This window comes from Talaromyces atroroseus, assembly GCF_001907595.1.
Source record: "Talaromyces atroroseus strain IBT 11181 chromosome Unknown scaffold_2, whole genome shotgun sequence".
In the NCBI taxonomy this organism is placed as follows: domain Eukaryota; kingdom Fungi; phylum Ascomycota; class Eurotiomycetes; order Eurotiales; family Trichocomaceae; genus Talaromyces; species Talaromyces atroroseus.
In genome coordinates, this window is record NW_017971434.1 from 1,853,324 (window position 1) to 1,866,840 (window position 13,517).

Sequence of the window (13,517 nt, forward strand, 5' to 3'; positions counted from 1 at the left end):
GCTGCTACTGTTCCCATCATGGTGTCTGGTGGTATTCGAAGATGGCAGCAGTTCGTGCAGGAGTTGGTGATGATTGCCGGCACAGTAAGATACATAGTTGCCTCTTCCGTCCTGAGATTCCGCGCGCATACTCACTCATTAATCTCTCTAGTCCGCATCTGCTTATTTCCTCATCCGATACTTGTTATCGCGCATTGATCTCGACCCTGAAAGCCAGAAGAAAGAAGAACAAAGGAAGAAGTCGGCAGCTATTTTGCGAAGGCTTGACGGGCCCGACTCCGACGATGAGGCCCCCGGTAGAAGTGGCTCGCGCCGGCGGAGCAAGCAGAAGAAAGAAGAATTAACCTTGAATCAATACGAGCAAGCTATTGCAATGGACGTTGTGGCCCCAGAGGATATTCCGGTGTCGTTCGAGGATATTGGTGGGCTAGACGATATTATTGAGGAGTTGAAAGAATCCGTGATTTACCCTTTGACTATGCCTCATCTCTACACTTCAACGTCATCGTTACTCACTGCGCCTTCTGGTGTTTTACTATACGGACCTCCAGGCTGTGGCAAGACGATGCTTGCCAAAGCGCTGGCTCACGAAAGCGGGGCTTGTTTTATCAATTTACACATCTCCACCCTCACGGAAAAGTGGTATGGAGACTCCAACAAATTGGTCAATGCGGTTTTCAGTTTGGCCAGAAAATTACAGCCATCTATAGTCTTTATTGATGAGATCGATGCGGTTTTGGGCACACGGAGGAGCGGTGAGCATGAAGCCAGTGGCATGGTCAAAGCCGAGTTCATGACACATTGGGACGGATTGACATCCGCCAATTCCATGGGAGAGCCACAGCGGGTTGTGGTTCTGGGCGCTACAAATCGGATTCAAGATATCGACGAGGCTATTCTCAGGCGTATGCCCAAAAAGTTCCCCGTCAGTCTGCCTCCAGCTGCGCAGAGGCTTCGTATTCTTGCCCTCGTTCTCAAGGATACGAAGATTGACCGCGCAAACTTTGATCTTGAGTATCTTGTAAGCGCTATGTCAGGGATGTCCGGCAGTGATATCAAAGAGGCCTGTCGGGATGCTGCCATGGTTCCCATGCGAGAACTTATTCGAGAGAAGAAAGCCGCTGGCATTCACATGACGACTGTTGAGCCCAGAGAAGTACGGGGCTTACGCACGGAGGATTTCTATAATCGTGCCGGTAGCGGCTTGAAGATCATCCCCAAACCCCAGTCGACGCCACAGCGGGAGAGCACGATCGTAAAGGAGAAGGACGATAAAGAATGGGCGACCGAGTCTGAGGGAGCAGGGGAGGAAGATGAGGAAGAGGCCCGGCCCCCGGCTGCAGTACTTCGTGCTGTTTCCGAGCCACCTGAGTAGGGGCTTTATTGATGATTGTTATGGGCATGTTGGACGTGCATGCAGGGCGTTTTGGACATATAAACCTGATGTATACATACGTAATTTAGTGGTTCACTTCCTTTTTCCCTAGGAGATTGCTTCAATTGACGCTGAAGGTAGATGTAGGAGTATATGAGAATGACGATGCAGCAAAAGCAACGAAATGAGACGGGTTGAATCAGACGCAGATCGGTCTTGGCGGCGGCGGGAGGCAGTGCGGACTCCCGCGCAGGAACGGGCCCGCTGTCACGAGTTAACATACGTAAGTTACTTTCAAGTTTCCACGACTCCTTAGATCTTTCGACTACTCCGAACCAGAACCAGGCCAATCGCTCCGCCCTCATCTGAAAGCACACCAATACTATCTAATTTGCTACAGGCCATTTCGTGGCTAGATTCTGTGCAGAAACCGACTCGTGCTGGGTGATTCCTGTCACTTTAGTGGCTGGTGACTTCCCCGTGTCCGTTATCTTGCCCATCCGAAACCCCAGGTCTACAATCTCAGAGTCGCCACCGGCCTGACAGAACTGGCCTCAACACATTGCCCTGGTTGATGGAATGAAGGAGGACTGCACTGCGAAAAGAATCCTCCCCACGTAATCACCACCCCGGGCTTGGTGGGGTGTGGTGTTTATCGGAAGGCTGTATGTCGACGAATGAGTTGGATCTATTCCAGCCCGGCCTTTCACCGACGGCCCTAAACGATTTTGTTTCATGCGGAGTTGCGGACGATATTATTTAGAATGAGCTCCAATAGCGACTCCCTCGATGGTCTCGGCCCGGCGATCTCGAGTGCCAGCCTGAGTCGGAGATCGAACACCTCCGTGCGACCCCGTAATAGAAAGCTTATATCTGTGAGCGAGGACGACGAGGAAGATGGAACGCAGGCCACAACTTCTAGACTTACTTCTTCGTTCGCTGGATTAACCCCTTCTCAGTCCCGGGGTACAACACCTTCACCGCATCCTTCGCGAAGGAGTTCTCCCCTTCCTCAGAAGGGCTTTTCACGGGTATCCGAAAGGGATGTTGATAACAACAGATATAGTGAAAGGCTGGGGGGCAGAGATACTTTTAAGCCATACGGCTCGTCACAAGCTTCATCTGGATTTTTTGAGTCGTCGTGGTCGTCTATCCAGAGTCTCGCATCATCAGTCCTAGGAAACGAAGTCAAATGGGGCAAGCCAGGGTCTTCTTCCACATTTCCAACCAAACGCCGAAAACCTTCTCGATCTGATATACCTGTTAGTCTGTCCAAACAGACAGGGCCTTCGTCATGGGGTCCTCCGGTTCCTTCAACGCCACAAATTGGCATCGGAACGAAGGAAGAGCGGCAAGCTATGGTCCAGGCAAAGAAAAGAGAGGTGCTACTACTTGCTAATGGTGATCCGTTATCGGATCTCAGAGCTCAATACAAGCGAAAGGATTCAATTGAGAGCCCGGATACTAGGGCGATGGATCCTGAGCAGGATGAAGAAGCATTAGTATACGTTCATCATGTACAGCCAAGCGATACAATGACGGGACTTTCGATTAAGTACGGTTGTCAGCTTGCGATTTTTAGGAAGGCGAACGGATTCTGGCCAAGCGATAGCATACAAATGAGGAAGACGGTGCTGTTACCGGCCGAAGCATGTTCAGTCAAAGGACGAAGAGTGAACCAAGACAACAATATTGATCTTCTAGGAGATGGACTATCAGGCCAAGGATCTCAGGAAGACCTTGGTGGAAGCTCGATAGTACCGCGTGAGTCTCGACCCGAACAAAATGAGACTCAACAACAAACAAGCGACGAAAGCGAGCGGATTTGGAAACACGAAGCATGGGTACAGATGGAAGGCTTTCCTAGCCCCGTGGAAATTGGTCGTGTACCACGCAAAACATTAGGATTTTTCCCACGTTCAAGGCGAAAATCCTTGTCGCTTCCATACTCTGATGCGGAACCTTCAACTCCCGTATCGACAGCATCAACACTTCAACGAATAGATTCCTCTTCCCAATCGAACCAGCGCGACACTTCTCCTCGTCTAACTTCAGGGCCCCATTCATCGCTCAGAGGGAGCCGTACGGCTCATAGACGCACGGGGAGTATTACGCTACAGGGACCAGGTGGCGTTGGGACGCTTGGTCGCGAAGTCCATGCTCCAGGTCCTGCACAAGACGGATTGAACAAGTTCGTCTCGCAACATCTCCCCAATCTCACCGTGCCTCCACCGCCGGCGCCTTCATCGTCTTTGCGCAAAGCCTCATTCGACTCCAACTCGAGCGTGCTTTCATCAAGTAGCACGGGACTGGAAAACGTCGGTGGAGCTATTGAAGGATGGATGAGGAAAATGGCACTTCGAGCACAAACAAGTCTGAATGAACTACACCAGCAGCCGTCATCACAAGGACAGGCACTTGGAATTGCGGGATTGGGTGATCTTATCGAACTCAACGATGGACTTGAAGGAACCACGCCTCCTTCTTCGTTTGCTGCTGCCAGCAATAACCTCGACAGCCGAAATGGTTACTTCGCAGGACGCAACAGTAACAATCAAGCTACTGGCAACTCACAATACCAGCGCTTTTCCAAATCACCTTCATCGATGAGTCGCACTCGTCCTCGTCCTGGTCAGGATGAACCACATAATAAACATGACTAATGACGCCGCATTTTTCCTTTTTTTTTTTTCCTTCTCATTCTAGAATTGTTACTCCTGCGCTGATTTTTTTTTTAAATTGTAAGTTTCAAGTCTGAAGTCTCCTATTTTTGTCCCTTGTTTCTAAGTCAGTCCTATATAAAGCGAAGATACCTCCTGTTTATAATATCATCATCGTTTTCTCTCTCCCCAGCATTATTGCCTCGTCTTGACTTTATATATTATACACTCACATGAATCAAATGAGGTCAGACCAATTGCATGGCAGGCTTCCTGTTCTAATTCTTTGTTCCCTTTTAAGCACTTGAATGTCAACATCATTGTCATATGATTGCCCTGCTAAATACCTTCCGAGGTAGTTCCTCTGTTTGTATCATCATCATCATCATCATCATCAACACAAGAAGAAGGAAAATAACATTAGAACGAATACACAACTGAGACATTCTATTGAATTTTACTGACGATATACTTAACTACTTGAACTTGTTTACCACTACCAGACAATGTAATAAAGAAGAAGAAAATTCAAAGTTTTTCTAAGGTATTCTCATCACTAAGATAGAGTCACAATAGCAGATGGGAACACTAAAACTTTTTTTTTCTCTCTCATTTCATTTTTCACTTTTTTTTTTCTCGGTATTTTCTTTTAAATTCTCTTGAAGATGTCCAATGAGTTGATCCAGTGACCCGGTCCGATGTCTCTGTCTGATATCAAACCCAAGTATCCGGGAATGGGTTTATTGGAATCGTTGCCCTAAGCTCGCTTGCCGTTGATTTCGAGAAGTTTCACTTGGCTGAGTAGTTGGGTTAGTTGAAGACCAGCTAGATAAGACCAGATGGAAATAGATGGCTTACAAGATCAAGTCGGAGTTGGCTGGGATAACACCTGGGAATCCCCTGTTGCATTGGAATACTAGTTAGCTTCTGTGGTTTTGAATATTGTTGCAACGGGATTTTCTTTTCTTTTCTTTTTTGGTGCCTGCAGAATAGCAGGAATAAACTTGCAGGTGATTACGACTGGTGCCGACATCCCAGTTCAAACAAGAAAAGTCAAAAAAAAAAAGATGAAAAGGAGGGGAGAAATCCCGGAGGAGTGCGGGGGATGCGCAAAGCCCCCCTAGGAACAAAACGTACCTATCGCCATAGGCATAGCTCCTGGGTTAAATTAATTATATGTCAGCCCAATTCTAATCTTTGATGTGACTGGGTGATTTGGCACGGAGTTCAGACAGGATATGGGGAAGAAAAGGTGCAGATGGCGTATATCTGCCCAATAAATCAAGGCCAAGAAAACACAAATTTTTTTCAGGGCAAGATAACCAACTTACGAGTCAATGGTCAGAATGGCCTCTTCACCGAGGGTCATGGACAAAACTCCCTCATCCCAGCCTGACGATCAGAAAAGAAAAAGCGGGTCAGTTGGCTGGTTCCATTCGATCGACAACAAAAAAGAATTAGGTTGGACCTCCAGCTGGAGTCCTGGACAAGGTAATTCTCTCACCCTTGATGACCCGGCCTTTACCGATGGGTGTTGCCAACGGACCACGGCCTTTGGAAGAGTCGAATCTGGTGGGAAAGAAAGATTATCAGTCAATAGGAAGTGGAAGCTCCGTGTGAATAGCTTACTGGGTTCCCTTCTGGTGGTCGGGGTTGCTGGGGTCTCGGAGCCAGCCAGTGTAGTCAATCTTCACCATGGCGCCGACTGCTGGCGTATCAGTGCCATTGCCGGGGCTGAGAACAGTCTTCTGCCAGCTCATCCTGATCGATCCTGAGGTTGTAGGTTTGTGTCGGGGTTGGGTGTGTCTGTATATGAAAGAGTAGCGAGCACGTAACCAAGGAAATAGAGAGGACGAAAGAGAAAAAGAAAGATAGAGGACGAGGTGTGGTTTATTTTAAGTTCTGTGACGGACGAAGCGTGAATGAATCATTTTCTGTAAGCCTTAAAAATTAAGGCATTCAATCATTGGTGGGGGGGGGGAAAGCTTGGCTCTTTCCATCCAAACTTCCAAGGCGACAAAACTTACGACCAGCATCGATTCTTTTTGTAGCATTTACCATCTACTGATCCATTGCATGCGCTGTTCGAAAGGAGAAACGAGGCTTATCATGTCTGTGGTTGCACTGCCATTCGTCCTTTTACTGAAGCCTTCAAAGCCTAGGCTCTTCAACTATTTGCGCGAAATGAGGCCATCTCACTGAGCGATTTGAAGAGTTCGACGAATCTCAAGCTCCTCCTGCAATACACTCTGCAATAACTGGCATATGTACTACGTTGCACATCTGCATGTTTATCTGCCTCAAAACCCCAGGGTCCATGGAGCCTCTACCCAATAACAGCTCTTCCCAAACACACCCCCTTTCATCAATTCCGAGGAGAACGTTTCCCGAGAACCGTTTCGTGAAGCCGTCTCGGGGCAGACGGGACTTGGAGGAATACTTTTTTCGGATTGGAAGAAACTCCTTCAAATCTCGAATTGCTAAAAGTCGGGCAGTCCGATTGCAAAGGCTACACTGTAGGTATGCACTCCGTAGTGCTTACTTATTTGTCGGCTCATCTTATTACACTCAGCCTCCCTCTTCTTGAGCAGTGTTCACGCTTTGACTCTATTGGAAGGTCGTCGAGAGAAGAACAGGTCATTGAAGGAGGGGATAGGAACTATCTTGGTACTCATACTCTGCTACTACTTGCCAGGTTCCTGGGGCATTATAGAACAGGGAAAATTAAGAAGCAGCGAGCTTATCAGCAGGTCTCCTCTCCCCAAGACCCGATTGTATTGGTCGCTGCAATTGACTGATGACTGACGATTGTGTCGGTCCCGCATTGGGTCCCTTTTGGCGCTGCAGCCGCATCAATGGATGCGTTGTGTGTAACGTGGTGTAAAACGTAACACATCAGATGCATGGCCTCGTGCATGGCCCTTTTTTTCTACTCGGTGTTACTCAGAGACTAATCATCTACCGGTTCCGATGCAAAATAATAATAATAAATAATAATAATAATAATAAAAACATTATTATACCCACTGCATCTATCTCGAGCAGTCACTTTCTTTTTTTGGCACACTTCGGACAACACCGACAACAGAGCCTTAGCCTACGCCCAGAATGAGGCAGTCTTCACCTCCTCGATAGGAACCGAACGGATCCTTGTCAATGGGAATCGACTATCAAGGATCGGCCCCTCCCCAGACAGATTTAGATCTAGGTAATGTAAGACGGTTATGCCGGCTTGATCCACAAAATCCAGCACTTGACGATAACCAAAGCCCACTTGGTCGATTCCATGACTGTCATCGGACATGCAAAATCGGCCACCCATTGACAAGAATTCCTGTAGACCGAAGGGAAAAGACAAAAAGAAGTCAGGATGAGATATATGAAAATATGACAGGTAGGTGTTTCTCTACTCACGCGGCAAATCTCCTCTTTAGGATACGGCTCCGTCATACCCTTCCTCAACGCAGCCGAGTTGAGCTCCAACAGACCTCCATAGCTAGCCACAAAGCGGAGGTTGCGCTGTATCTTATCCCATACTCGGGGGTACTTGGTGAAAGTTGCATTGGGATCATCGCTTTTCAAACGAATCAAATCAAAGTGGCCAATCACTGGCGGCTTCAGTTTCTGCAACATGTCTAGCTGGCTGTCGTAGTAATCCTCAAATAATCGCTCATCGGTACCACCGGCAGCTTCCCGCGCTTGCTGGTACATAGAAGCATCGTAGTCGATTGGAATTGTGTGCACGTGATGCACAGATCCAACAAAGAGCTCAAATGGTAGGCGGGACAGAGATGTCTCGATCAACTTCAAAGACTCGGGCCGTATCCAGTCGATTTCAAATCCAATAAGAAGCTTGATCTGGGAAGCATATTTCTGACGTAGCCGCAACGCCTCTGCGTAAAAGGCTGCTTCGTTCTCAACAAGCCACTCTTCTGTTGAAACTCCCACCTAGATTTCCGAAAGCATGTCAGATGAGAGATTGGCGAGGCAAGTATATGTATTTATCGATTCATTTACCTCTTCCGGGTAAAAATCTTCTTTTCCGCGAGGCATGTGTTCTGTTAAGCAAAAGACTTGCATCTTCTGTGCAATTGCTGTCTGGATGACCTCTTCGAGGGAGTTTTTTGCATGCCCTGGGCAGAACTGCCCTGAATGGCTGTGGTGAGAGAATGGCATGTCTGGTTCGGGTGGCGGAAATTAGATGTCGTATGTCTTTGACTTGTTGTGGTTTGTTTATGTTCACAGGTAGGCATGCATATACAAAACACTTGAACTTTTGGCGTTCTGTCCCTGTCAGTTTAACATGTGAAGCTTATGCGGGGCAAGGAAACTTCCTACCTTTGATTGAGATACCTGCCCGGAGAGTCCAAGCCTCGAGAAAATTGATTGAAACTGTTCAGAAAAAAGATGCAGGATAATAATAGCTTGTCAAGATCCTGATGATTTGTGTATGGACGGAGTCGGAAGATGTGTGGTTTCAAAGCGCGGGATCAAAGTCGGAGTCAGTCAGTAGGAGCGGCCGGGACCCGCCATACTGACAGCGTCCGTCCACGCCGGAAGAGTGAACGATTCAACTGAAAGTCAAACAAGACAGTAATTGAAGATAGCATGAAGAATAAAATTGTCCAAGGACGAAAACTCTGTGCTGCGTTAGTTGAACAGAGGATATTGCCGTAAAATGAGGAAGACCGTCAATATCAAACAGGATCTTTGCTCGTTCTCTGGTATAGTCCTGCATGCTTGACTGCGGTGTTGAAAGCATTCTATCCTAGAGCTCTCGCAATTCGAATGTCAAAGTTCAAAAATCGAAAATGGTCAAGCTAGGGACAGCTAACATATAATCATGCTTCCGCTGCAAGAACTGTAGCAACAACGTAGTCGCCATCATGCGAAATGGACAGTTTCCCAAGACGACTCTCTCCTCCGGCTAGATACACCACCTCAGGTCTGGTACTTCCAGCAGAGGGTGACAATACGGGCGATGTTCTGACTAAAACGTCTTTCCAACCAATGGAAGATGCCCCTCCAGGTGCTGCTTTGCGTGCTGCTTCTTTCGCAGCGAATCGTCCCGCTAACCAGCGCGCCATATCCGGCGTAATTTTAGTGGCAGAAGCAGCATGATCATGGCCGAGACGCATACCGAATCGAAGATAAAAATCCTGCTGCTCCTGATGACAGAGGATGCGGCGTGTGAATTTCGTCAAGTAGGTTTCATTGCTTCGGGTGCCGCGTTGAGTCAAAAGACGATATATGCGTGGTAAATGGACCACGTCCGTCCCGATGTTGAGGGCATAGGGAAACGGTAAGGGTTTCATTTGTAAGTGTGGGATAGGGATGCAGTAGAAAGTTGCAAAAGACGTTACTCTTGGTATTCAGCCTTCAGCAATCGCGCTCAATTGGATAGTTAGATAGTTAGGGGTGAGTGAAGATTGGACGGAGAGACTCCTTCGAAAGACGCGGATAGCATCAACAAGTGCTCGGACCAATCACGGGCGATTACACGTTTATTAAAGGAATTGTGTGAAACCAAGTATTTAAGTTGCAGTTAGGATTATCTTATGGTAATTATTTCATAGAATTGCAGTAACCATAGAGTGGTAAGGTATCCTCGTTTACCCGGGCCATTATTCTTGTCATTGGCAACAATGACTGCTATGATGAACAACTTGTTCCATGGTGATAATGGTGATGATGTAGATTTATATGTACAATCCCTTTAGTAGAATTTTGAAATAAAAAAAAAAGTAGATTCCTGGATTGCTGTGATGTTTTTCTCTCCCAGCCCCCAATTCAAACGGATTCTTTTCCCTCATCACATCAAGACCAATTGCTTCAACAGTGCATATTCACGGATATGTTCGGCCTTTGTCCGACAATTGAAAATCGACAGTCGGGTCTATAATACAAGCTCGTCGCAGGGTTTAGTGTTTTTGCTCTTTTGCCTCGCCTTCAACACTTTTGAGGAAGTCCCTATATATATGAAGCAGGCAAGCGCCATGGGTCAGTCATGATATTCGAGCTTTTAAATCTTGAACGAAGAACGAATCGGCAGAGGGAAGACACATACTGTATGAATTTTTCCTCGTCCTTGGAACCGGCGTTGATCGGAGGAGTTACGTCCTTCTTCTTACCACCACCACGAGTAGCGAGGTAAACACCGCCGAAGAGCGAGCCAAGAACACCCATGGCAATCTAATTGGGCGAGAAATACATATGTCAGTAAATCCAATCACACGGTTCGTCAACGACGACTAGACTGCAAAGCCGAAAGAAAGGGATGGCGATGATGATGTCGTGGCGGATGGCGGAAAATTATGGTAAACGTACCTGGTGGGAGCCCACTTGGCGACCGGCAATGTTGAAGTAGGCAACCATGGTGAAGGTAGTGGTCGAATTGCTTGTGCTGGAAGACAATTGAAAAGCGCTGGATCGAGGATCACGAAGGAAAGTGTTGTTTCGATATCGCAGACTCGCAGACTGGCAGCCGCTGGTGTTTGCTCTGCAGGATACGGTCTTGGCGCTCTAAGCCTAACGAGGGCTAGCGCAAGGGCTTCCTCACGTGATATACCACCCGACAACTTCCGAGGCAGTTCGGTTGTGGCTGCCTCAGGCCGGGCAGTGCTCCACGGTGAGGTCATTCGAAGATTCGAAGCATCATGCAATTGCGGAGAAGCAGGTTGGTTGCAAGGGAAGAGGGGCAGGCAGGGCATTCCGAGGTCAAAAGCCGCAGCCTTGCTCTCCAATTCATAGAACAGACTTGATAGACCTTCGGAGACCCAGCAACTGTGCTGTCGCGAGCCATCGCCTGATGCCTATCCATGTGCCCGCAGCATAGCCGCAAGAATCTCTTCTCCACTGACGCGTTCTTTACCTTGCTCGACATCCCCGGTCACCTTTACATATCACAAACTACGCTCGTTTCTGCACACAGTCCTGTCACTACATACAGAAAGAACACCTCCTGACACAACCGACTAGCAATGTTCTGGGGTAAGGACAAAGGCGGTGGTGATCAAGATGGGGTCCCTCATACTCGCGATGAGCCTCGTCCCGAGGGCTTAAAGGATCAGATCCCTCGCCAGACACTTCCTCGCAATCTGAAGCAACTCGTCGATCGTGAAGACGACTACTACGACGAACTGTATGCGCCATAGTAAGTTGACCTACCGTTTGTGGATGCCGAATCCTGAAAGGAAACCGGGACAAGAGGAACCCCCCTCTGTGAAGAATCATCGTCTTACTGTGTTTAATCTCAAGCTCAATTGATTCAACACACACCCCGTACCGATATGCAGCCTACGCCAATCGCATCCGCACCATTCTTTTGTCTGCCCACCGTTATATCGCTTATACTTCCGACATTGGCGAGTCATTTCGTCCAGTCGCCCATCCATATCTCGTCCGAAGCGCCTACGCTATTTCGTGGACATATATCCTTGGGGATGTCGGCCATGAAGGATACAAAGCCTACTTACGCAACCGGCGACTTCTCATCCCGCCGGGGGAGGCATATAAGGATGCGACAGACCTCAAAACCAACGACGTTGTTCTAGGCATGGCAACTGGAAACATTGCTGGTCCTCTAACTTCTTCGGCACAAAATGGGTCTGATGCTGGTAGCAGCAGTACTAGTGAAAAGGCTGACCCATTGGTCCCTTGGGCGACTACTCGAATTCCATTGATTGACGATTATCGGATGGTCATGGTGAAGCGTGCCGTGTTTCAGAGTATCGCAAGTATGGGATTACCTGCGTTCACCATTCACTCAGTCGTACGATACTCGGGTCGTGCTTTTAAGAATTCGAAGAGCTCCCTTCTTCGCACCTGGGCTCCAATTGGGGTGAGTCTCTCCTTTCCCCTCGGAGCAAAAAGAAGAATTATCTTGCTTACCTCTTTAAACTTCGTTAGTTGGGTCTGAGCGTCGTTCCCATGTTACCTTCTCTTTTTGACGAACCCGTCGAGCATGCCGTTGACTGGTCTTTCGAGACACTATGCCGTTATATCGGAGGTGAACAGACCGTGCAGTCACCCCCTCCCGCGAGAGAATTGCCAGCAGAGAAAACAACGCCGCTAAGCAAGATTCTCGCATTGCAAGATCAAAAGAAGCGTCACGAGGACAGGAAAGGCGACAGTTCTTCCTGGGAAGAGTTCCAAGAAGATCGCAAGCGTCAAAAGGAGGAGCGGAAGTCGGCCGGTGGTAGTGTTGGCTGGTTTGGCTTTGGTAAGAAAGAGAAAGAGGAGTGAAGTTTCTAGCCATTGGTCCCACATCTGCATAATTAGCAATTGGCTTGTTTCCAAATCCCCTGTCTAAAAATATCCCCCTTCTTATGCATAGTCCCGAGCTGCGATATCATTTTTGCGGGGTTCGATTCATATACCATTTTATAACAGCGTTTAGCACAATTATCTCAACCTTGTAGAATAGTCGCATTAAACATGGAAACATGGACCCCAATACTTTAGGCAAAGAGCATACTACCGCTGAAAATAACAGAAATTCCATCAGCACCTTGAGTGAAAACGCCAGCCGGACCCTATAAACACTAGAAAAATGCACTTTTCTTATACCAAAGATTCAAGGACAAGTCCAATATCTATGCACCAAACTTCCTACTCCTCCGCTCATTCGCCCTCATCTTCCTCTCATTCCTCTTCACCCTCTCCTTACGCTCCTGTCTGCCCGCATTGCGTATATTTTTACCCTCGGCTTCATTCTTCCACTCCTTATCAGGAATCTCCACAAGCCAATCATTCTCGCCGGATTTGTTGGCTCCCTTATAACCCCAGCGAGGAACCCATTCGCCGCTCGCTTCGTCATATACAAGTTTCTTGCGTCGCTCCTTTTCGGCAAGAGCTGCTCCGGGTTTGCTGCTGTATTTGCCAATTCCCTTCTTGCGGGCGAAGAGTTCCCATTTCGTGGGTTCTTTGGGTTTGGGTCTATAGAAAGAGATGTTAGCTTTTGTGTGGGAGAGAGAGAGAGAGAGAGTATAATGGAGCATATGGAATACGCACAGAGGTTTGTATCGTGGTAGTAAGGTGTGATGAGGAGGGAGAGTCAGAAGTACACCGTCCTTTGTACTCGAAGTTACGGGGCATGTAGTCTTTTCACAAAATAGTTAGCTTCTCTTTTTGCGTTCTCGTCATCAAGCGGAAGGCCATACAAGAAGTTGGTTGATTAGCACTTGTGCGCCATCTCGCGCGACAGCTTGCAGACTATCGTTGACATTCTCCGATTTCGGTATGACAAGTGGATTGGGATCTTGCGCCATAAGATGACCGAGGTCGAATGTGTATGGGTTTTCTTTTGTGACGGTGATGGGACTGGAGATGTCAGTTTCTTCTTCTTCTTCCCACACGGTCAAACAAAATATTCTGAAAAATGGGGACTCACAGCCTCGAAGGCTTTGATTGCGCAGAATCTACATCCATCATCTCTGTGGTAGCCATGATTGAGTGCTTAAATGTTCTGCTGTGTTGGTGTA

At 47.8% G+C, this 13,517-nt stretch overlaps 6 protein-coding genes across 6 annotated transcripts; 2 read left to right on the top strand and 4 right to left on the bottom strand.

Moving 5' to 3' along the window:
- Nucleotides 1-18: 18 nt before the first annotated feature.
- UA08_02756 (hypothetical protein) lies at nucleotides 19-4,038 on the top strand (the record flags this gene model as incomplete). Its single annotated transcript, XM_020264833.1, has 5 exons — nucleotides 19-84; nucleotides 152-1,371; nucleotides 1,585-1,658; nucleotides 1,776-1,857; nucleotides 2,139-4,038. The coding sequence occupies 5 exons, from the start codon at nucleotides 19-21 to the stop codon at nucleotides 4,036-4,038; spliced, it is 3,342 nt and encodes a 1,113-aa protein (XP_020122634.1).
- A 754-nt stretch (nucleotides 4,039-4,792) lies between these two features.
- UA08_02757 (FK506-binding protein 1B) lies at nucleotides 4,793-5,795 on the bottom strand (the record flags this gene model as incomplete). Its single annotated transcript, XM_020264834.1, has 6 exons — nucleotides 4,793-4,832; nucleotides 4,894-4,935; nucleotides 5,173-5,193; nucleotides 5,367-5,427; nucleotides 5,540-5,604; nucleotides 5,665-5,795. 6 exons carry the CDS (start codon nucleotides 5,793-5,795, stop codon nucleotides 4,793-4,795), a joined length of 360 nt encoding a protein of 119 aa, XP_020122631.1.
- Nucleotides 5,796-7,132: 1,337 nt separating this feature from the next.
- On the bottom strand, nucleotides 7,133-8,211 carry UA08_02758 (hypothetical protein; the record flags this gene model as incomplete). The annotated part of the gene is made up of 3 exons (XM_020264835.1): nucleotides 7,133-7,369; nucleotides 7,450-7,983; nucleotides 8,053-8,211. The coding sequence occupies 3 exons, from the start codon at nucleotides 8,209-8,211 to the stop codon at nucleotides 7,133-7,135; spliced, it is 930 nt and encodes a 309-aa protein (XP_020122632.1).
- A 1,745-nt stretch (nucleotides 8,212-9,956) lies between these two features.
- UA08_02759 (hypothetical protein) lies at nucleotides 9,957-10,410 on the bottom strand (the record flags this gene model as incomplete). The annotated part of the gene is made up of 3 exons (XM_020264836.1): nucleotides 9,957-10,005; nucleotides 10,103-10,227; nucleotides 10,363-10,410. The coding sequence occupies 3 exons, from the start codon at nucleotides 10,408-10,410 to the stop codon at nucleotides 9,957-9,959; spliced, it is 222 nt and encodes a 73-aa protein (XP_020122625.1).
- A 605-nt stretch (nucleotides 10,411-11,015) lies between these two features.
- Nucleotides 11,016-12,279, top strand: UA08_02760 (hypothetical protein; the record flags this gene model as incomplete). Its single annotated transcript, XM_020264838.1, has 3 exons — nucleotides 11,016-11,188; nucleotides 11,293-11,875; nucleotides 11,944-12,279. The coding sequence occupies 3 exons, from the start codon at nucleotides 11,016-11,018 to the stop codon at nucleotides 12,277-12,279; spliced, it is 1,092 nt and encodes a 363-aa protein (XP_020122626.1).
- Nucleotides 12,280-12,629: 350 nt separating this feature from the next.
- On the bottom strand, nucleotides 12,630-13,482 carry UA08_02761 (hypothetical protein; the record flags this gene model as incomplete). The annotated part of the gene is made up of 4 exons (XM_020264839.1): nucleotides 12,630-12,972; nucleotides 13,048-13,136; nucleotides 13,197-13,356; nucleotides 13,427-13,482. The coding sequence occupies 4 exons, from the start codon at nucleotides 13,480-13,482 to the stop codon at nucleotides 12,630-12,632; spliced, it is 648 nt and encodes a 215-aa protein (XP_020122301.1).
- Between the last annotated feature and the right edge of the window lie 35 nt (nucleotides 13,483-13,517).